This window comes from Euprymna scolopes, chromosome 33, assembly GCF_053919585.1.
Source record: "Euprymna scolopes isolate OS-2025 chromosome 33, ASM5391958v1, whole genome shotgun sequence".
Classification (NCBI taxonomy): Eukaryota; Metazoa; Mollusca; class Cephalopoda; order Sepiida; family Sepiolidae; genus Euprymna; species Euprymna scolopes.
The window spans coordinates 44,313,586-44,335,954 of NC_136514.1; the positions used below are offsets into that span (position 1 = coordinate 44,313,586).

The 22,369-nt window shown below is 35.3% G+C and overlaps 1 protein-coding gene across 2 annotated transcripts in view; it reads right to left on the reverse strand.

Annotated features, from left to right (window-relative positions):
• LOC145258205 (mucin-like protein) overlaps window positions 1–22,369 on the reverse strand; it is a 176,562-nt gene that overhangs the window by 56,006 nt on the left and 98,187 nt on the right. For both annotated transcript variants that reach the window (XM_080116138.1, XM_080116139.1), the window contains exons 12-17: window positions 20,790–20,990; window positions 19,318–19,563; window positions 14,837–15,041; window positions 7,320–7,474; window positions 4,256–4,372; window positions 657–776 (exon numbers count right to left, since the gene is read on the reverse strand). In XM_080116138.1, the coding sequence (XP_079972264.1) occupies window positions 657–776; window positions 4,256–4,372; window positions 7,320–7,474; window positions 14,837–15,041; window positions 19,318–19,563; window positions 20,790–20,990 (1,044 nt within the window). The remainder of the gene's footprint in view (window positions 1–656; window positions 777–4,255; window positions 4,373–7,319; window positions 7,475–14,836; window positions 15,042–19,317; window positions 19,564–20,789; window positions 20,991–22,369) is intronic.

Genomic DNA, 22,369 nt, shown 5'->3' on the forward strand with positions numbered 1-22,369 from the left:
AAAATACAAACAAGAAGCATGTAGTTCACGCTCTTACGTTTTACAAACATTAATAACGTTCTAAATGTGATAAATTATATCAAATCTGGAAAAAAGAAATCCGCATACTTACAGATAATGTTGTTCCATGTGATCTCAATGGAATAAAAATGTGATGACATACGGTGGCATCGTGACATTTAAATTAGTACAAAAATACGTTAGTTAGTTTAGAATGTGTTTTCTTGGTCTATTGATGCTTAAATAAAAAAAAAATGAAACAAAATATATAATAGATCGTCTTTTTCAAATTTTGGATATTATGAATTTTCCATAAAATCAGATATTTATAACCATTGTAAAATATTCATTTAAATATTCGTGTTTTGGTTATTGGTGTGTTGCAAAAATTTTGAATGGTTCAATAGTGTGCCGCGATGTAAAAAAAAAAGATCTTGAAACCACTGATTAAGTGATTCCAGACCACGCCAAGCGGAACAAAAGATTTCGGACAACGCCAAGTAGAAGAAAAGCCTTTATTTCCCTAACTTACTTAACTAATTTAATAAATATAATATAAATAAAGACAATTGTATTGCTTCACACCAAGTAGCACAAAACCAAATATTATTAAGCAATGTTAAATAGGAAGAGTTCACACCACAATGACTACTTACCGACACATTCTGTGTTATTCACCAAACGGAAACCGGCCCTACACGAGCATTTGTAACTGCCTATTGTATTCAGACAATTCTGTGAACAGTTATCTTGGTTGGTTGCACATTCATCTATATCTATTAACAAAGGAAGAGAAAGAAAGACTCAGAATCAATCACTTATTTTTAACTTATAATCGATACAAGCGTTAAAAGAAACACTGAAAACCTTGTCGTCAAACATGAAGATAAACCAAGCTGATGAAACTAACGTTAAAAATTTCTATGAAAGTATATTAAAATGAAAAATCACGGACGGATCACTTAAACATGAAAAAAAAAATCCTCCCTATTCGTGTAAAGTTACCTATTTTTCTGAATAATCGCTGAAAAATCGAAAATTAAACATGATTTGCCTACGAATCGAACGCCGACGAAAGTCATTTAAACGCACATGAACCTACCGATGAGAAATATAAGAATGAAAAACCCATATTGGAATCCTTCAACCAAGTTATAGAAGCTTAAAATCTAAAAAAAAAAAATAATTAATAAAACCTGAAGCAAAAAAATAAAACCTAAATAAATAAAATAAAATAAAACTAATATTGAAACAGTAATGATTTACGGTTGGTGAATGTTTGTTTTCTTTTGCAATGGTATGATAGAAATATATCCTATTTGATGATTATATTGGCTCTTCATATCATTTTGATTGTTCGGACTACTCTTCTCATAATGTGTGTCATTTTCACAACGTTTCGCTCGATGTAACCTCCGACCTTCTTCTGGTGTATTTTGCCGAACTCCTGCTTCTTTCAGTCAAACTCGTGATTCTCTCTGTCGAATCCGGGAATCTGGGCAATATTTGAAACGGAGCCCTTTATTAGCATGAGTAGAATATTCTCGTTCCGTCAGCCGTTACTTTGTAAAATTCCTAAGTAATTCGCAATTGTATTTTGAGTGTCGCCCACACTGAGAGCTTAACCTTCAGCCTTCCGAAGACTAACTTTAAAACCGAATTCTGCCGCGAGTTCTTGCAAGATTTACCAGTTCGCCAAGATAATCTTTTTCAAGGTCGGAGGTTACATCGACCAAATTGTTGTGAAAATAACACTCAAGATGAGAATAGTAGTTTGAAGAATTCTTATGATAAGAATAATCTCTCTACATCTAAATTTTTTTAGAAACGTTATTTAAGCTCTTATAAACAATTATACATAAAGTAACTCGCAATTGAAGATGAAAGTTTCTTTCTTGCACTGTCTCACTGTGAATGTAAGTGACGTCATGCTTACCATGCCGAGGATTTCTTTCAGTCCATTAGAAATAAGCAATTGTGACGGATAATGGCCTTTCGCATGTTGGACTGATGTACGGTTTTATGGTAGTCTTATGAGATCCATCCTCCGAGACTTTACCTCTCCTCCTTAAGATTAAGTTAGTTTATTGCGAACTGCCTGAGGTGCCTCTACCACGAAATGTCGACATGAAGGTTTGGCTGGGCTAGGTGGTGCTACTAGTTGTATTCTGGCGCAACAATTCTTACTTTCTGACCTAATGTCCCATCTTTTCTGGGGTAGACAGAGGTAAGCCATCTGTATTTGTCAAAGATTTGTTCTCGTTAATCAAACGGATGGAAGTAAAGCATCATGGTAGCTTTTCATCTGTCGGGCTGAGGTATGCTTCTGTGTATTTCGAGTAGGACCACCCTTTCGTCACGTCTTTGGAGTGGAGTTTATTACTAACTAGCCGATGCCTCGCCTGGGAAATGTCGACGGAACTGCCCAGGCATTTTTTGCCGGTCCAGAATACTATACCTCTTGTGTGCTGGTCTACAAAATCTCATTTTCGGACATTATGTCATATTATTCCGCAATAGAAGGGAGGTTTGTATCTGCTTTGATTGCACAATCTGTCTATGGAATTCATAGACACAATTCTTAACATATCGAGAATTCCTTCTCAAAACTCAATCCGACGGTGCGGGTCATTATAATAGATGGTGACCTTTATTCAGCCGGTCTGAAGTATGTTTTTGTATAGCTCTGAAAGGTTCACCCTCATAGGGATTTTTTTTTCATGTTTGAGGACGAATTGATATATTGTTATCAGACAGGAAAATGTCAACAGGGTTTCACAGGCGCCATTTTAAATATTTTAACGAACTTGATAATGAGCTTGGTGGAGTTGAAGTATCATAACAGTTGGTGGTCTTTCTTTTGTCAGGCTTATGTATAGTTCTAGGTAGTCATATAGGGATCTATCCTCTTTGGTAAATAAGTTCTTTGTTTCTTTACAAGAGAGTCATACGTATCAAGGACTGCAGGCAACTTGAGGATAAGTGTTAATGAATGTAAAGTGGGAGTGTAGTAATCGTTAATAGTGTAGAGTTGGTAGAATTTAATTATTTAAGGAGTCGCCTCAGCAAGAATTTCTTTACATTGGACTTGAAAGCTAAAATAATTTAGTCAGCTGAGAAGCCAGCAAATGGAACAGTGTTTTACATGTGGGCAATTATAGAAAAGAAGATTTGGTCATGGAATCTACGTTTAGATTTAGGTACAGAAAGAAAGTGGAGGAATTGTTGGTAGTGGTTGTAGTTAGTTGAGAGTATTTGTGAAAATTTGGTAACGGTAGACCATAGATTAGAGTTCAGATGAGCAATTGCCATAAAAATAACGATAGATCAGAAACAGGCTCGCAACGTCTCTTTTGTGAGAAATGTCGACGTCGCTAGACAAAAGAGAGCTGTTGGACTAAAGTGTGCTAGTGGACTAACATAAAAACCCCACTTTCCGACTTTATGTCAAGATATAAAGTCGGAAAGTGGGGTTTTTATGTCTTACCGGAGTGGGAGGGGCATACATCATCTATCTTTCTTGAACAAAGTACTGTATAAGTAGCAAACGTCATTCTTCCATGTCGATGATTTGAATCGCGACAATCAGTTCGGTAGATATGAAACATTATGACAGATGGTGTCATTTTCTTTGCTCCGGTTAAAATGATGGTAGCCTTTTGTCTAATGAGACGATGACGTTCTGCATGAAGTCTGGTTCATAGAGCATGCTGTGGTAAAATGTCGAAGCTGGAGTTGCCTCTCCAGATGCATGGCTAGGCGGGTGATAAGGAGGCTTAGGTTTTCCTTGTTATCAGGGTCCCACTCGGTGTTGCAGGCAAAGTACGACGGAAAAGCCAAGAAAATACGATCAGAACCAGCGCAGCTGCAGAAGTTGCTGGAGAAATATTACAGTGCTTCACTATCCATCTATCGGGGCTCAAAACCGAAGTTTTTGTTAGTACAGTTCTAAGTAATCCTAGAAGGTCCACCCAGGTTTTGCATCACGTCTTTTAGATTGAGTTAGTCTAATTGCCGGGCGCCATCTCATCGTAGAATGCCGACGGAGCTACCGAGGTATTTTCATGGGTCCAAAGTACACTATCGACAATTTCTGATATCATACCATATCGGGGACCTGACAAATGGTTGCCTATATTATGTCGTGATGCGGTACGAACAATATCACCAAACAGAAAAAAAACAACAACTTTATTTTCAAACTTTTTGGAGCTAGAACACAATGATTATTTTTATCTGTGTACTATGTACTTACCAGCACATTTTTCCTTGAATTCGTAACCAGTAGGACAATCGCAGGTAGTGTTTTCACCAGTTCCTCTGCATGGACATCCGAATGGGTCACAACGGCCATCAACGTCACACAAATCCCCTGTTTCAATAAACAAAATAGATTAATTATATTACTTCTTTAGGGATTATTTTTCACTTTAATCTTTTTAATAAACTATCAGGTTGATCCGACGTTGCCCGGGATTGAATAATGATCAACGAATTTTTAACACTTCCATATTTTTATTGTCATCAAAATTGGTGAAACTGTCCATTTTTCAATAAAATCGTTTGATTGCCTGCTCCAGTTTGGGACCCATCTCGATGCACAGGGAGAAAGCTCCATATGCGCCCCCGTAGTGATTTAGTCTACAATACATTGTAGTCTACATTGCACTGTAGTGAACCTATTGTTGATTTTATAAATTATTTTTAATATAATCGCACAAATTAAAATGTAAAATTCCAAAGTAAAGTTTCTTGCTTAAATTGTGCTCTAAACAGAAAAAAATAATTTCGAACGCGCCCCTGCCATATGAAAACACCTACTGTTGATTTTATATACCTGGCTTTACTGATTGTGCCGTAATAAATGCTTGAATTTAAGTTTAAAAGAAAAAATCGAGGACCATACTGCAATTAAAGCAAAAACGTTCATTTCGAACGCGCTTTTGTCATATAAAAGAACGCACTCCTCATTTTATATGCTGGGCCTTTCGTCTTGTGTTGTAATCAAACTTCTCCAATGCAGTTATGATGTTAGGCTGTGTAAGGTGTTAACTTTGGTCAAAATCGCCTGTTCCTTCTTTCACCAGATTATGTCGATTATCAATTACCGATACCTATCGAAGACATTCCGATAAAAGGAACTAATCTAAGACCACTGCCACGCACATAATGTAATTTTGTGTGAAATTTCATGAAAATTGGTTTAGTCGTTTTCGAGTTTATATGGAACGAATTCACAAACACACGCAGACGCACACAGAGGTTCTTATATATATATATATATATATATATATATATATATATATATATATATATATATATATATAATTAATTTGAATATATATATATATATAATAAATTTGATTTTATTTTATATTTATAGAAACTACTAAACATCTAAAGTTAATTTCTAAAAGATTAAAAAAAACTAGGCTTGATCGCCACGCTGACACGTTTTCAGTGCAACAACGATTTTCATTTTACTAAAAATTTCATCCATCCATCCATTCAGTATATAACAAAGTCGCAGCTTGCAAGAGCCATGACAGTCAACAAACGGAAAGCCAAAAAGTCGAGTTTCGACCTTAATAGGGTCATCAGTTGAATACATTCGGACTCAGGATTCGAACTCCGAGTCTCTTGCATGCGAGGCGAGTACCCTGCCACTTGAGCAATCGCACCACACACCAAATGTCTATTAACTAACACAAATCAAGCAAACCGCGTCGACAGCCGACTATGGAATAAATCTACTTCGTCTCGAACAAAAGGCGTGGACATCCAACCAACAAGAACCCAAACCGATGTCTCACACTAAGGAATTTTATACTCGTTAGGTCGATGCCATCACACATGAAAACCAAGTTGTTTTACTGTTGAAATAATTATGTTATCTCTCACATTCTGAAAATTCTATTATTAATTGCTCGCTATGCTAGTATGTTGGATGGCATCGTTTTAGTATCGATGCACGTTAAGGATTAATAAGGTTTAGTATATAATATAAAATAAACCAAAATTTAACCATAAGCAACCATCAAATTCGCATAAAGGATTCATTACCAGTCGACAGTCAATAATATTTGTCTTTTTCTTTACTAGCAAAATGTCTAGTATATATATATATATATATATATATATATATATATATATATATATAGTAAGTTATAAAATATATATGCCTGATGAATCCTAGCGTGGATGAAACGCGGAATATTATGTGTAGCTTAATCGCCATATATATTTTATAAGTTACTACCTAGTTCTACCTACGTATTGAGCACTGTTGAAGTAAAGTTTACGCATAAATCCATACTTTCGTATATTAATTTATGTGATAAAATGAAGTAGTCATATATATATATATATATATATATATATATATATATATATATATATATATATATATATATATATAATTTTGAAAATAATGAGCGGAAGTTTCTCAAGAGCTCTTTTGGCTATCATCTCATCAGGAGAAAATCGATAGCGTACAAAATAATATTGTGTCGAAAATAAAGGGTTCTAATGAAGAACTTATTAAATGTGCCAAAAGTACGGGGACACTAAAATAAATTTATTAACGTTTAAAAACGATTAAAATGTTGGCACAACGAGGGAGAAAAAAAACAACAACCAAAAAAAAAAAAACGGGAGAAAACATTCAAAGTTCCCCAAAGAGAAACAATGCGTTGGATATATATATATATATATATATATATATATATATATATATATATATATATATATATATATATATATATATATATATATATATATATAAACTTTGTCTGTATATTTATTTAAGCCATTACTACTGAACAATCGGTAATGTCAGGCATATAAGATCAACAATAGGTTCTTTGGCATGATCAGGGCGCGGTCGAAATGATTGATTTGAATACATTCGAACTCGGGATTCGAAACAAGAGCCTCTTGCATGCGAGGCGAGTACTCTGCCACTTGGGCAACCGCGCCACACATAAGAAAGCTTACAATGATTTTATACGACAGGGGCGCGTATGAAATTAATGCTTCTGTTTGAAGCACAGCTACAGCATGATATTTGACCTTTGCATTTTAAACTAAAATTGAAGCCATTATCGCAGCACAGCCAGTAAAACCATGCACATATAAATTAACAGAAGATTCTTTTATATGACAGAGGCGCGTCCGAAATGAACGCTTCTTTTTATTGTGGAAGTAAAGAACCATTTATTTTAGAGGTGTTGAAAGTAACAAGCTACCTTTTTTTCCCAACGCATCATTTTTCCATACTAAAGCTATCTGAGCCATGTAAACGTTTTTCTATACATTACCTCGCCATCCTTTGTCGCATTTGCAGGTATATGCGTAATTTGCAGACACATTGACAGATGATGTATCACATTTCCCATTTTTACAAGCTGGACAGACCATTACAGTAAGGTTGAATACTGGGGTAGACATACTGTACTGGTCATACACTTGGAATCTGAAATATCAGATGAGACAATATACTGGCTTACAAATATACTAGGTAAACCAAGTGCAAAGGAGATTAAAAAAATTGCACTTAAAGGGACGGTTAGAATCTTAAAAAGATCTCTCGGTTGGAGTGTCTAAAATAGCAGGTGTATGTTTGGCATCTGGTAGGATGCCCCATCCTTGGCTTAAACAAAATGATAAGAAAAATGAAAAAATAGGTGATTAAGTTTTCACTCACACACACACACAAAACAAACAAACAAACAAACAAACAAAAAACAAAAAAACAAACAAAAAAACAACAGCATCATTTATAGCAGACAACAGGGTATTGCCCGCGAATGAATGATAACTAATCTGCGATTTGGCCTTTACCACTGGGCACCACATAAGCATTTGCATTCTTTATTTTTTCTTTTCTATAATTTTAAAGTAGTGAATAATAAAAACATAATGCCACAACAGTGCAAATGTTTTCTTTTTTTCGATTTGTACATATACAACACATGGTATCCCCAAATATTCATCCAGATAGTACTGACTAGGCGTACCGTCGGTTAACTTCGGGGGCTGGCGTGTCAACGTGATTATGCCGTTTACTACTGTATTTTGTATAAATTTATCTAGTTTTCAGTTGCATATTTTCGCATATTTTATATTTCAGTTTCCAAGTTTATAAAATTCCTTTTGGCGTCTGTGGTATTTCTTGCATTTTTGTTGTTGTTATTTATATGTTGCATTTTTCATGTGTAAGTGTCCGTTGATTATGGAGGTGGGTGTTTGTATTCGAAGATTTTCTTTAAGATTTCATCTGTTTTCATCATTGTTTGGCATCATTCGTTCCTTAGACTATGATTACTCCTAATTTTTCTTTCAGGTTAATCGGAACTGTTGTTAATGCTCCTACCATCATCATTATTATTATTATTATTATTATTATTATTATTATTATTATTATTATTATTATTATTATTATTACTACTATTATTATTATTATTATTATTATTATTTTTTAAATTTTATTATTATTATTATTATTATTATTTCTATTTCTATTATTATTATTTCTATTTCTATTTCTATTTCTATGATGATGATGATGATGATGATCCATTAGCCCTGAAGATAAGGAATATACACGGGGTTAAAACACAAATAATCCCGGTCGTAGTTGGTACGCTAAAAGTAGTATCAAGGACAATTGAAAAACAAAACAAAACAAAACAAAAAAAAACAAACAAAAAAAAACTACGAATCCCCGATGTTTTAGTCGGCCTTCAAACCTCTGCTATTGTGGGTACCACCAATATCCCTAGGAAAACCATTGATCTTTGAAGCTCCTTGTTTGGAGCCGGGATTGAGGGAAATCCTTTGGAAATGAATTCCATCTCTTTTCAGGGAGATGTTGATAAACATGATCAGAATTATTATTATTATTATTATTATTATTATTATTATTATTATTATTATTATTATTATTATTATTATTATCTTTATTATCTTTATTATTATTATTGGCTCATACGGAGCTTTCACACAAGTCAGCAAACGATCGGTTTGGAGACTTGTGGTGTTCTCTGGAAGCTGAGTGACAACAAGTCTCCCCAGACTCCAGCTCTCTCCACCTCCTTCGATAGCATTTGCAAATAAATTTGCGTCATCGCAACAGCCTCATACCATTGATTTCTCGCTGGTAGTGGCTATTGGTTTATACTGGAATTTGAGTGGCACTAAGCCGCCCCACGATCCCAGCTCTCTTCGCGCTTGTCCAGCGGAGGTCTGGCCAGCGCTCACTCCTCAGTCTTTCCATCCTCCTTGACCTTTCTCGGCTCTTTGGTGTCACTTTTCTATTGGGTGGGGGACGGTGATGAAACAATGGGGGGATGCATAGCAAAAGTTTTTGCCGGTTTGTAGAAGAGATATTTAAAACCATTGTAATTTATTTTATGCATATTGATGTATCACTATGATTAATTTATACATATTTCTTATCAAGTGATTTAAGCATCATTCATATATTTTTGTAATGCTTTCACTTCTTGGAATGCTTCTTGTTATTCTAACTTTCATAGGCAAGTACATTGGTTTGCTGAACAACGCTTTTGGTTATACATATATTTTATACGAATTCTTCAGTTATAACTCTTCTCGTAATTATTAACGTCCTTGTTTATCGTCATGGGTGTGAGTTGCATACGGAAACGTTGATTTAATTTGGATAAGATAAAATACGCATGAAATGCGCTTGTAACCAAATCACAACGTAATATTAGGAAATAAACAAATATTTTACTTGTTTGAAATTTATAACATAAATATATTTCGGAGTTAACTCCATCCTCAGTGTATTTTTTCTTCTTTTTCTTCTTCTTCATTGCCATGTTGTAAAATTGGAGAAAGAAAAGTCTGTTTGTAAAGAACTGCGCGTTGTATTTTCTTTTCCAACTTTACAACATGGCAAGGAAGAAGAAGACGAAAAAAAAGAAAGAAAGGAGGATGGCGTATAGCTCCGAAATATATTTATGTTATAAATTTCAAACAAGTAAACTATCTGTTTATTTTCCTAATATTACGTTGTGATTCGGTAAATTTGATAACTTATATGGAACGGATGATCAAGAACTTATTTACGTTAGACTTGAACACAACCATATTGTAGTCAGTCGGAAAGCAGGAAAATAGAAGACAATTCCACAGGCGTGCAGTTCTAAGAGAGAAGCTTTGTTCATGGAATCTACGTTTAGGTTTAGGCACAGATAAAGAGTGGGGGGAATTATTGATAGTGTTTTCAGCTAGACGAGTGTTTCTTGTGAAAGTTTGGCGAGGAGGGACCATAGACTTAAGCCCAGTCGAACACTTTCCATGAAAATAACGATACATCAGAGACAAACTCGCAACATCTCTTCTGTGAGATAGAGGTTGCAGGGAAGAGAAAAGGACATCTCCTACGAGGCTACGAAGTCTATTTTGAACTCTATCAAGGTAGGACAAGTCCTTTCTAGCAGCCCCTGCCCAGATGTGGACTTGCTTACTGTTTTGCAAAGTCATGTTGTTTTTATTCTTATTGTTATCTTTATTGTTGCCATATGGGTCACATTTTACGCATTTTCACACGCTCACGGAGGCCAATGTGTATGGTTTGTATAAATCTTCTCTTCACAATAAAACAATCAGCCGTGGACACTTTTACTTGAAATTATCAGATTTGATAATAAAAACTATATTTTCATAATTTTTTTTTTTTGGGGGGGGGGGCTATCGAATTGGTAAAAGGGAAAACTATTCCCAACTCGCATTTAGGTAAAAATGCATTTACGTATAAATAATTGAATTCATTCAAAAACTATCGCGAACAAAAACAAATAAAAAACATTTGCACGAATCGCTATATTTTCAGCAGCCGCGCGAGATAGGCCAATGGTAGAGGTCTAGTCTTCTTTCCATGAGGTCCCGATTTCAAATCTCGGTAGATTCAGCCACTCCGATGAGTCGTAGCCGACGAAACACGTGTCGAGTGGATAATTATATTTAAAAAAAAACAATCTATATGCCGCTCCCCATTTGGGGGTACCAAATTGTTAAAAGGAAACATTACCCCCAACTCGCATTTAGGTAAAAATGCACTTACGTATAAATAATTGAATTAATTCAAAAAGTACGCGAACAAAAACAAATAAATAACATCTACACGAATTGCGATATATTCAGCAGTCGCGCGAGATAGGCAAATGATTGAGGTTTGGGTTTCTTTCCATAGGGTCCCGATTTCGAATCTCCCTAGCATCAGCCACTCTGATAAATCGTAGACGACGAAACACGTTTCAGTGGATAATTATATTAATTATATTTTAAAAACAATATATATATATATATATATATATATATATATATATATATATATATATATATATATATATATATATATATATATCGTCGTTGGCAGAACTCAGATACGAGTATATATTTTGCTCATTAGGATTGAACCAGACCAACTAAGAAATGGTTTAGGTGATCCACGATGCGCAACTTTATGTCGCACACACTTCACGTGTCGCCACTCGCTGTAACCGATATGTGCTTGACATGCAGGCTCAAGAAGGCATTTTGCAGTAGGTTGCCGGTACACGATTACGTGAAGTACCGCCTTGTCGCGTCGCCAACTGACCAGGTGAGTTTATTCGGGGATGCATCTCCTCCAGTGAATTTAACGCGCTCTCAGATACCAGCCTGGGAATTTCTACGATTCGGCGCGGTAAATACAACGCTTAGCATTCCCAAATTGTTACCTATCAGGTACTGACTAGGCTTATCGTTGCTTATCTTTGGTAATCTGGCGAAAACAAGTGTGCTAACGTTATTGTGCTGTAGTATTGTTAATATTTATTAAAAACATTATATATATATATAAATATATATATATATATATATATATATATATATATATATATATATAGTAATTTATAAAATATATATGGCGATTAAGCTACACTGAATATTCCGCGTTTCAACCACTCTAGGCCTCTTCAGGCTAACGTAGTGGATGAAACGCGAAATATTCAGTGTAGCTTAATCGCCATATATATTTTATAAATTACTAACTAGCTCTACCTATGTATTGAGCACTTTTGAAGTAAATACTTAAAGTTTACGCATAAATCTATACTTTCGTATATTAATTTTATGTGAGTAAATTAAATATATATATACCATGATGTTTTGGATTTCATTTATTGATACTGGCGGTTTCTATATAACATATCACAGAAGAGATGTTGCGAGTTTGTCTCTGATGTATCGTTATTTTCATGGAAAGAAATTATATATATATATATATATATATATATATATATATATATACACACGAGTAAAACCCGTTTACCCGTTAACCCTTTGCCCGATGGTAAAAAAGAAAAAAAATGAAAGTACGGTTGTTGTTTTTTGTTGTCCAACACCAAACCTCCTCATGTTAAGAATGGCTTTCGGCATGGTCACCCAAAACATCCCTATTTTGAATTACACATCCTATTTAATGAGTGGAGGTGCTGTCAAAATATTTGCCGTAATTTAACCTTGATAATCGCTGTCAAGATCCCCACACGCAATACTGTTAACCAGCAAATAAATTTGTAGTGCAGTGTCTAGCGGATGTCATTAGATTTGTTCTTCGCTCGTGCGATCAGTGATTTAAAATGCTTAATGCAAAGCTTTATATAGCGAAAATTACTTGTATCCGCCAAATGTAAATGAGATATTCGTAATCATCATGGTGGAAAACCTCTAAAAATTGTCATAATCAAACATGCCCCCTTCATCAAAAATAAAGTAAAGTAACCCAACTCCTAACCTCCTAATGTAGAGAACAGCTTCTGGAATAGACACTACCTCATGTTAAGAATGGCTTTTAGAATATTCACCCGCAGCATTCCCATGTTTAGGACGGCTTTTGGAATAGACACCCCATCTTGTGAGCGAGATTGATGTCAAAGCATTTGCTCATAATTTACCCTTGATAATCACTGTCAGGCCAAAACGAAAAGGAAAGAAAAGTTGGTTTTAACAAATTTCCTTAATGAGATTCCAAATTAAAAAAAATGCTATCCGTAAATGTTACGTTTTTTGTTACAGGGATTGTTTGTTTGTAGGGAGATGAGCGGTTAATATTTTTGTATTTGGCTTAATATTTATAAAACGATTGTTTTGTGTAGAGAGAGATACCATAATTGTAGCGGTCAGTCACGTTCGGTTTTGTAAAAAAGGTGTGTAATCCAGAATAATAAATATTTCAGCTCTCAGCCAATGAGAATTGCCAGAATTTTAGAAGGGAGAAATTATTATTTTCGATTTAGGAAATGGTAAGATAATTGTATTTCTATGAGTGTATGATCTAGTTTCGGAGGGTACCAGGACAATATATTTATAATGTGTATATTTCTTTCCGGTGATGTATGAGGGCGGTGTAAGGTCTTTATATTTAGAGGGAAATATAGAGGACTACTTCGTCTAAAGATGTTTCGATAGTCATGATGTTGCTCCTACGGTGAAATATAGACTGACTAAATGTATCTAAAATGTTCCAATGTTACATAAGATAGTGGCTAATATTCTAGATATAAAAAATTGTATTTTGTTGCAAACCTACGGTACTTTGGTCCAGAGGCAAATTTCTGCAAGCAACATATTATATATGGGGATATATATATATATATATATATATATATATATATATATATATATATATATATATATATATATATATATATATATATTTACTTGCATTACTAGTACATAAAACAGTTATCAATGGACACTTGTTTCGCTGTATCTACGGCTCATCAATTTTGTACAACACCTGTTTCATAGTGTGAAAAGAATAATGTTGATAAAGTAGGCATTTGAAAACGTGGATATTTTGGCATGTTTAAATAAATAAATAGTAAGCTGAATAATAATGTAGTTAAATTTATTATGCAACGAATTTCATAAATAAAAGAATTGGTATAAAATATAATTGAAAAAAGCATAAAGATCGGTATAAAATATAATTGAACAAATATTTTTCACATAATATATATATATATATATATATATACATATACATATATATATATATGCGTGTGTGTGTGTATTAGAATCAAAGATGGCGTTACTAAAACAAAACACAATTGCAACTACATTTCCGATTTTGCAGACTTTTGTAATAATGCCCATATCCCTTTTAATTTTTTAAAAAATTGATTGGTCTCTATTCTTTTCATGTGTCTGAGCAGAATAAATAAAAAAAAATCATAAATTACATGAATGAATCTGCGCTACGAAACAAGTGTTGTAAAGAATTGGACATTTTTACATGCTGAAAGAAATAAACGGTAAGATGGACAATATTTTGAAATTTGGAAAATAGAGTTTTTCTCATATATATAATTATTATTTTTAAAACAGTAATCTACGTACATAAATAAAATATTATATGAGCCCAAACAAATTATGGGCAACTAAGTAAATAAAAAAATGAGCTTCGATGTGAAGCCACTATTAACCGTATTTATCGTTTGAAAAAAAACAACAACAACAAATCTAAATTTATAAGCAATAAAAATAAACAGTAATGTCATCTAGGGTTCGTAGCGTAGCGGTTAACGTGCTGGACTGTATTAAACATGGTCTGAAGTTCGATCCCTAGAAACAGTTGAGCTTAGTTGATGAGAGGTAATTACCTCGAAACACGCGTGTACGTAGATTAATGTTTTAAAAATAATGAAAATAAATAAAATGTTATATACATCCAAATAAATAAAAAATGAGCTTCGAGGCGAAGCCACTATTAACCGTATTTATTGTTAAAAAAAAAAACAAATCTATATATACTTACGATGCTTTTACGGGAACCACCTGACTTAATTTAATAGTTGTTTTTACTTTGTTATTCTCGAGGACGATGGTTGAATATTTACTTTCCACAGTTTTTAGTTCGAGTTTTGAGATGTTGCTGCTCAATACATCCACAGTGTGAACAAGCTCTGTGTTGACATATGCAGTGACTTTACCCGTTCCTGTGAAGGTTGGAGATACCAAAGCTAAAAAAAAAAAAAAATAAAAAAAAAAAAAAAAATATATATATATATATATATATTAATAATTTTAAACATTTTAAAACCTGATGTGTCATCCAAAAATATTTTTATACTAGCACTGCCCGCTAACAGGCGTTGCCCGGGTAAAGCATGCCCCCCTTCCTCGAATAAATTAAATTGCAGTTGTTGTTTTTTGTTGTTGTTGTTACTGCTACTGCCCAACCCTCAACTTCACCATGTAACGAACAGCTTTCGGAATAGACACCCCCATTTCCTCATATTGAACCCCCAGCCTACAAAAAAATAAAAAATAAAAAAAATAAGTAGCAGCAAGGGGAAAAAGGAAACAATTATACGGAGTAGTCAGCTCGTGTGAATAGAGGTGTTAAAAGTAAATAAGATAAAATAAAATCCAAAATAGTAGGCAAGCATGCTCGAACCCGTAACGCGAAGGAGGAAAAGAAAGTGCAGAAAAAAGCAAATCGTTTAGCCGTTCCATCAACAGTAACAGGAATAGGTTTATTCATCTCATGTTTACTTTGAAGATGGATCGAGCGATCAATCCATCGAGTGAGCGAGAGAGAGAGAGCGAGAGATGAAGAGAGAAAGAGAGAGAGTGTGTGAGAGGGAGGGAGAGAGATAGAGAGGGGGGAGGGAGTCCATAATTTGTGACGGACGAAATTCGTCGTGTTTTCAATAAAGAAAATAAGGAAACACTTAATCAGACATTTATAACTCTGAAAAAAGTGGCTCATTGGTTTGGCTTCTTTTTAATAAATACAAACATTAAATAACGGAAGCAGCCACGTTTTTTGGTTGTAGCAAAGTTGATGGAAGTAGTAAAACAAAAAACGAGATAAACAGATAGATAGAAGTGACGTTGCGAGCCTGTCTCTGTTTTATCGTTATTTTCATGGCAAGTACTCGTCTGAGCTCCAATCTATGGTCCTGCCTCAGCAAACATTCATGAGAAACACTCGTTTGGCTGTAAACACTATCAATAATTCCCCCACTCTTTATCTGTGTCTAAAACCTAAACGTAGATTCCATGAACAAAGCTTCTTTCTAAAAACTGCACGCCTGTGGAACTCTCTTCCGTTTACCTGCTTTCCAGCTGACTACAATATGACAGTCTTCGAAAGAAGCTAACTGAGGATGAATATTAATATCTATCTTATATATTACTCAATTAGGAAACTCTAGTTTACCATATTATCTCTATCTCTACAATTACATAAATGTCACTGTGTGCGTGTGTGCTTGAGTTCTTTCCTTATATGTTCCGAAACGGCTGAGCCTATATTTTGCAAATTTCACACAAAGCTAATTTATATGTCTGACAGTGTTCTTAGGTATGTTTTATAACGAAATTCACCAGATAGGTATCGATAATCGAAAACATCCGATCTTAAAATTAATTTACTCGGTGGGGGAGCAAATAAATATCCTTCTCTTGGCCTTTTGGCCAAGATTGTAGGCGGATGGGATGGTCGATGGAGGTTGTCCGTTCTCAATGGCGTTGGGCGCCGGGACGGGAGATTCTGAATAACTCGGAATTCTCCCTGACTTGGCGACTGGTCCGAAATGCGCTGCCCCTCTTCGACGTACTTTTCCGGTATAAAGAACATACCAGCCGCTTCTGTCCGTGCTGTGACGAACGCGAGCCCGAAACAATCGAGCACGCGTTTTTTAGTTGCAGCCGGATACAGCCCCTATTAAGGTACGTCGAGGGGGTAACAGCTCGCATCGATGCCGAGTGTCTGCTCGATCTCGACGTAGGGACTTTTGTGTACAACATGGAGCCGCCGTTCCCCAGGGAGGAAAGTTTGGTTTTCCTGGCGATCCTAGCAGTAGCGCGCATGACCATTTGGATCGCGCGCCTCAAGTTGGTCCACGAAGGGACATCTGTTCCTGATCGGGATCTGATCGTTTACTTTAAACATTTGCTTAAAGTAAAGATCAGATGCGATTGGAAGAGGTTGCCTAGAGTGGAATTTGACAAGAGGTGGGTGCACAGCACTAGTTTGTGCATCCGTCGAGGAGCCAAGTTTCAATACGTGTTCCCTCCTTAGGCATGGCATGGGCGGTGCTGGGTCCTACGGAACCCATCCCGCCTAGGTTAGCATTATAAGTTCAGTAAAGTAACTCTTGACTGGTGGTACAAATGAGATCCTGTTCCTGATTTTATTTTTTGGTATTAGAGAACCTCTGAGTCTGCCCAACCCCCCTGCTCCTCATCTTTATTTTCTGATGCCCCCGATCATCCCCCTACTCAGAGGTCACCTTCCTACCCCCTCCATCCGTTGCTTTATTTTCTCCCACCTCCATTAAGGCGACTTCCCCAAACCCCATTAGGGATGCTCTGCTTGTTTTCGGTTCCCCGGAAAACAGTGGGGGATCTAGCCACATAGAATAGTACAGGGGGGGGGGTCTTACTAACAACACATTAGTAGATTTTCCTTATTTTTGAAATGAACATTTTCATTAGTTTTTTCCCACTCCACGAACATTTTATGCCAATTAATTCAAGAACTCTTTCTAATGAAATCGAACTTTATTTTCTCACACATACACACACACAAAAAAAAAAAAAAAAAAAAAATGCACACACAACATACAGAAATGAATATACAAATTGTACATAGTTAAATTTTACATTGAACGCTGGGGTTATTAGTTAGATTAGGATCCACAGAGTGATTGAGGTATTTTGGTAAATGTTGCCAGTCAAGAGTAAGACTTCAAAGTCTCATCTGTTACATAGTCAAAAAGACCCTGTACCCTACCCCTCCCAATTTCTTGTAGGGCCTTGTGCCTAATTTTGTTGAATTGAATTTTTTGTACGTTTTTTATGTTCAATTTTTTCTTTCTCAATAAAATATATAAACAAGATCAAAGTGTAGTATCTGTTCTTACTACATGCTGTACTTATTGTGATATAAAGTGGGGGATCACTTTTCTGTATTAATTTAATATAAAATGATCACCCACTTTACAACCAGTCAGTCCCAAAGCCATTCAAGTCATTCCCAGATCATTCAAGTTGTTTTTGAAGGATTCCAGTTATTTTTTAAGCATTCAAGTCATTCTTAAGGTCATTCAATTAATCCTTAAGTTCATTAAAGTCATTCTAAGGCATTTACTTTTTATTTATTTAAGTCATTTCTGCCCATTTTTCGGTCATTTTAGTTTATTTTTAAGTATGTCATGTCAATCTTACATTCACGCATTCATTTATTACACGAGAGCACGCGAATAATGGCTATCGGCCTTGTTGACCCAAAATGTACTAGTTTGCTTTCGTTTTCTTTTGCAAATCCTTATTATCTCCTGTAAAATAAAATGCAAATGTAACAATTTTCCATTACACAACAACCAAACCAAACACTATGAATGTATATTTGAAGATATAAAGACTTTGAAACATTAAACTTCTTTTTCGAAAGTATCGAACTCGGCATGGAATACTTCGAAAATATTGATACGCCGTAAAATAAAACAATAAAACTTGTCTGATCAACACTGATAACATCTCGCCAGATGGCGAAAATTATAGTAATGGTGAGAATTATAGTAATGGTGAGAATTATAATAGTGTTTGTTTTTCCGAATTGCTATTACCAATACAGATTCTTGTACTTCTGATGTTCTAGTCAGAGAGAAAGTATTAAGTCTCTCACAACGGAGGTGTACTATGTTTCAACTATTAAATAATTTTACAAATTTAAGATTTTAGGCTAGTAAATCGATTAGTAGATCAATTATCGCCCCAGAAAAGACGACAGGATTCCATTTCCGTTTGATGAAAAACCAGTATTTTTTCTGTGTTGCGGATCATCTACTAGTTGGCCAGTTGTTTACAAATTCCAAGATCGATAGAAGCCTTCTATCATGTACGAAAGGAAAAAATATTCAACGAGCGAGATCAGAGATGCGCCGCTCTACAGCTCATGCTCTTTACTGATCCAAGTTATGAAAACAGAACCATTGCAAGCACCCTCAGCGCATAAATATTTTAAGATAGAACTATAAGCATAACTAACCATAAAACAAAATAGCAAAACCAAACTGATTAATTACCTTTAAGGAGCTTAATTTCAACTTAATTAAGCCTAGTTGGATCAACATGTTTTCTTTTGCAATTAGGATTTTTTTTTCACAATTATTTAATATTGTCTACTGTGGTAACCTTTTAAATATATATATATATATATATATATATATATATATATATATATATATATATATATATATATATATATAAAGACCTCATACTTACTTGCAAGTATTTTTTCGTATGCGATTCTTGCCTCGACTAATTTCGTATTTGCAGCGATAGCTTCGTTACGTGTCACAAGATAATCGTAGATACAGCTTTGGTCCTTACTGTCACAGAACTTAAGCGCGTCCTTGTACTCAGCAGATGTTTTGTTGATTACCAAGAAGCTCGGCTCAAACGACGGGAATTGGTAAGTCGCAATTGTCTCGGAATTCTCATAATGGAAAATGGAATCGTTGACTTTCCCTAGAAAAAAAAAAGATACGAAATAAGACAACTTTAGTATTCACATCCGACGCATTAAAGTACGGCAAATTCTCTTGCTGATTCTCAATTCAATAACAGAGAATTTAGGCACGACAAATTAAGACATGTCAGATTAAGGCACGGCAAATAGAGACATTAAAAATTACTCAAGCTTTTTACTTTTTTTCCCGCTAAAAATCGTTTAAAAAATAAACTGTAACATAGCGCGGATCTGCGGATGCGAGGATGCGGGGATATAGATGCATGCGAGGTGGTGACACTCATTGGGAGAAAAAGATAACGATTACGAAGAGACGAGATAACGTTATAGATCCCATGAGATACGAGAGTGACGTCACGGTTGCAACAACGAAGAAAAATGTTGTTGCTACAGAAAAATATCGAGTCGAAATTATTTCCTATTCTTCGTCTTGGTCTCATTTGCGACTGAAACTGCACACAGCCTGGTTAGTCCGCGGAGAACATTACAAATTGGTCAAATTATAACTATTTAAGCTTTCGTTTTCAATCCTCTCCATTACCAACGTTTATCTTATAGTGGTCTTCGGGATTCGATGCATCCCTTCAGTCTCCAAAGACAAAGGATACCACTGGGAGGGGCAGCTGCGCGTGTAATTGTGAAGCAAAGGTTGCACAATCTCCAACCACACCTCTCCTGAATCGGTGCTGTTTAAATCCAGTAGCAAGGAGAAATCCAGGACGACTGGACACAATGCCGAGATAAGTAGAGAGCGCGTACAGCACCTAGAAGTCCCAAATGGTCACCCATTTAGTACTGACTAGGTTCAACGTTGCTTAACTTCGGTGATCCAGCGGGAACCGATGTGTCAACGTGATTAGTCCGTACGGATTGACATAACCAAGAAAGAAAAAGAAAAAAGTATTTATAAATTAAGAATTAAAAGAAAAGAGGCTTGTCTTTTTTCTGTTGTTCTTGGCCTTCGGGCCGGAATCAAAGTGTAGTATCTGTTCTGCAGATGCTGCACTTAAGATAATTTGTACCAGTCAATGGAGGGGAAACCCTCTATACTGGGACAATTATTATTTTTGGTAACCAGAGTGCCCCCTTTTTGCCTACTTTTAGGGGAGCTGGTTTTTACCCCACATTAAAAACGGCCTTGTGCCTAATTTGCTTTGGTGGGGAAACAAAGAAATACAAGAAAAAGAAAAAAAGTATTTATAAATTATTAGATGAAGGTACTTACAAAGCATGCCAAAATTGTAGTAGATGTATTTCTCCGTTGTGTTGCTCGGGATTACCACGCCGTTTGGTGTTTTTAAGTCGTCTGTTTTGTCATTATTGTACGTTCCGAGTAATCCATTGGTTTTCACGTCGGCACGTGCGTAGCCCAAATTTATGCTTAATTGCAATATATCATTCTGAATACTGATCTCTATCGATGTTTCTGAAAAAAAAATTCAAACGGAACATAGTTAATAATTATTATTATTATATGATCAGAGGTAGTTATGTTTTCGTAAGTTGATTAAGTAACTGAAAAGAAATGTAAGAATTTAGTTGAAGAAAGAGTTCTTAGTTCTACGCAATTGGGGCACTTCCATACGTCTCAGATTATTCTGTTGCATAGAGGACATTCATATTGCTGAGGGGAAGACAGAAGAGAGAAGGAGAACGACATTTACACATTCTACTGTCTGTAGTTCTTATAATATATATTTAGAGAGGAGGGTCACCAGTTCTTATGAAACAGGAGGAGACAGCCCTTACTTAGATGGAGAGGGGGACACATTTCTTAGATGAGTTATATATATATGAGGGAGGCAATGTTCATATAAAGATTATTACACATTATCTTCAATTAGATAGAAAGATGACACAAGACGCAGGTACAAAATATGATGTATTCTTTTATTACATTCGACCGGTCGCAATGATGTTGACATCCAGGAATTCAAAGTCGACTACATGATTAAAATTTCCTCCCTCGCTTCCAAAGGGACTCTCTGTCAGCTCTGTCTCCTATCTTCGTCTCCAACTCTGTTTCCCGTCAGTCTAACTCATCTTCGACTCTAGCTCCTATATTGAGAATTCATTTCTGCCATGACGTCATACGAATGTCCAAAAACGTGCACGACCCACGTGGCCTGAACATGCGTGCTTCGCACATGTCTGCAGACAAGAATTCTTACTAATCTATTTTTTGACCTAACATTTTTTCAAAATGTTTTTAATTTTCTATTGTTCGTTCTAACTGACTTTAGTTTAATTCCGTTTTCATAAAAGAATTGAACAATCAACATATCTAAACTATTTTATGTGAAAACTGAACAATCGAAATTCTAATTCCATTTCTGACCCTATTTCTGAACCTTGCTTACAAGGTTCGAATCTCGGTCTATCTAATCTCATTTTTACTCATCTAATGTTTTTCTTACTTACAAGAAAAGGCCCCCTTTTCTCGTAACAATTCAATGGACACAGATACGTAAAAAGAAACATTTACTAGCTGAAAAGACAATGCTATATTTCGCTTGTCGTGCATGCGCATCTACTGTTTTCATCCTGTGTGTTAATTTTTACAATGTTTCGGTCGATTTCACTTCCGGCCATTCCTTCGGGTTTATCTTGCCAAACTCGGAACCTCTCTGTCTTCTGGTGCTTCTGCTGTTCTAGTCAGATAGAAAATTATAAGTATCTCACTATGGAGGTGTTCTATGTTTAAACTGCCAAACATTGGTACAAATGTAAATTTAAGGCAAGTAGATCGATTAGCAGATAAACAGGCTGGAACGATAAAATTATCACCCCAGAAAAAACGACATG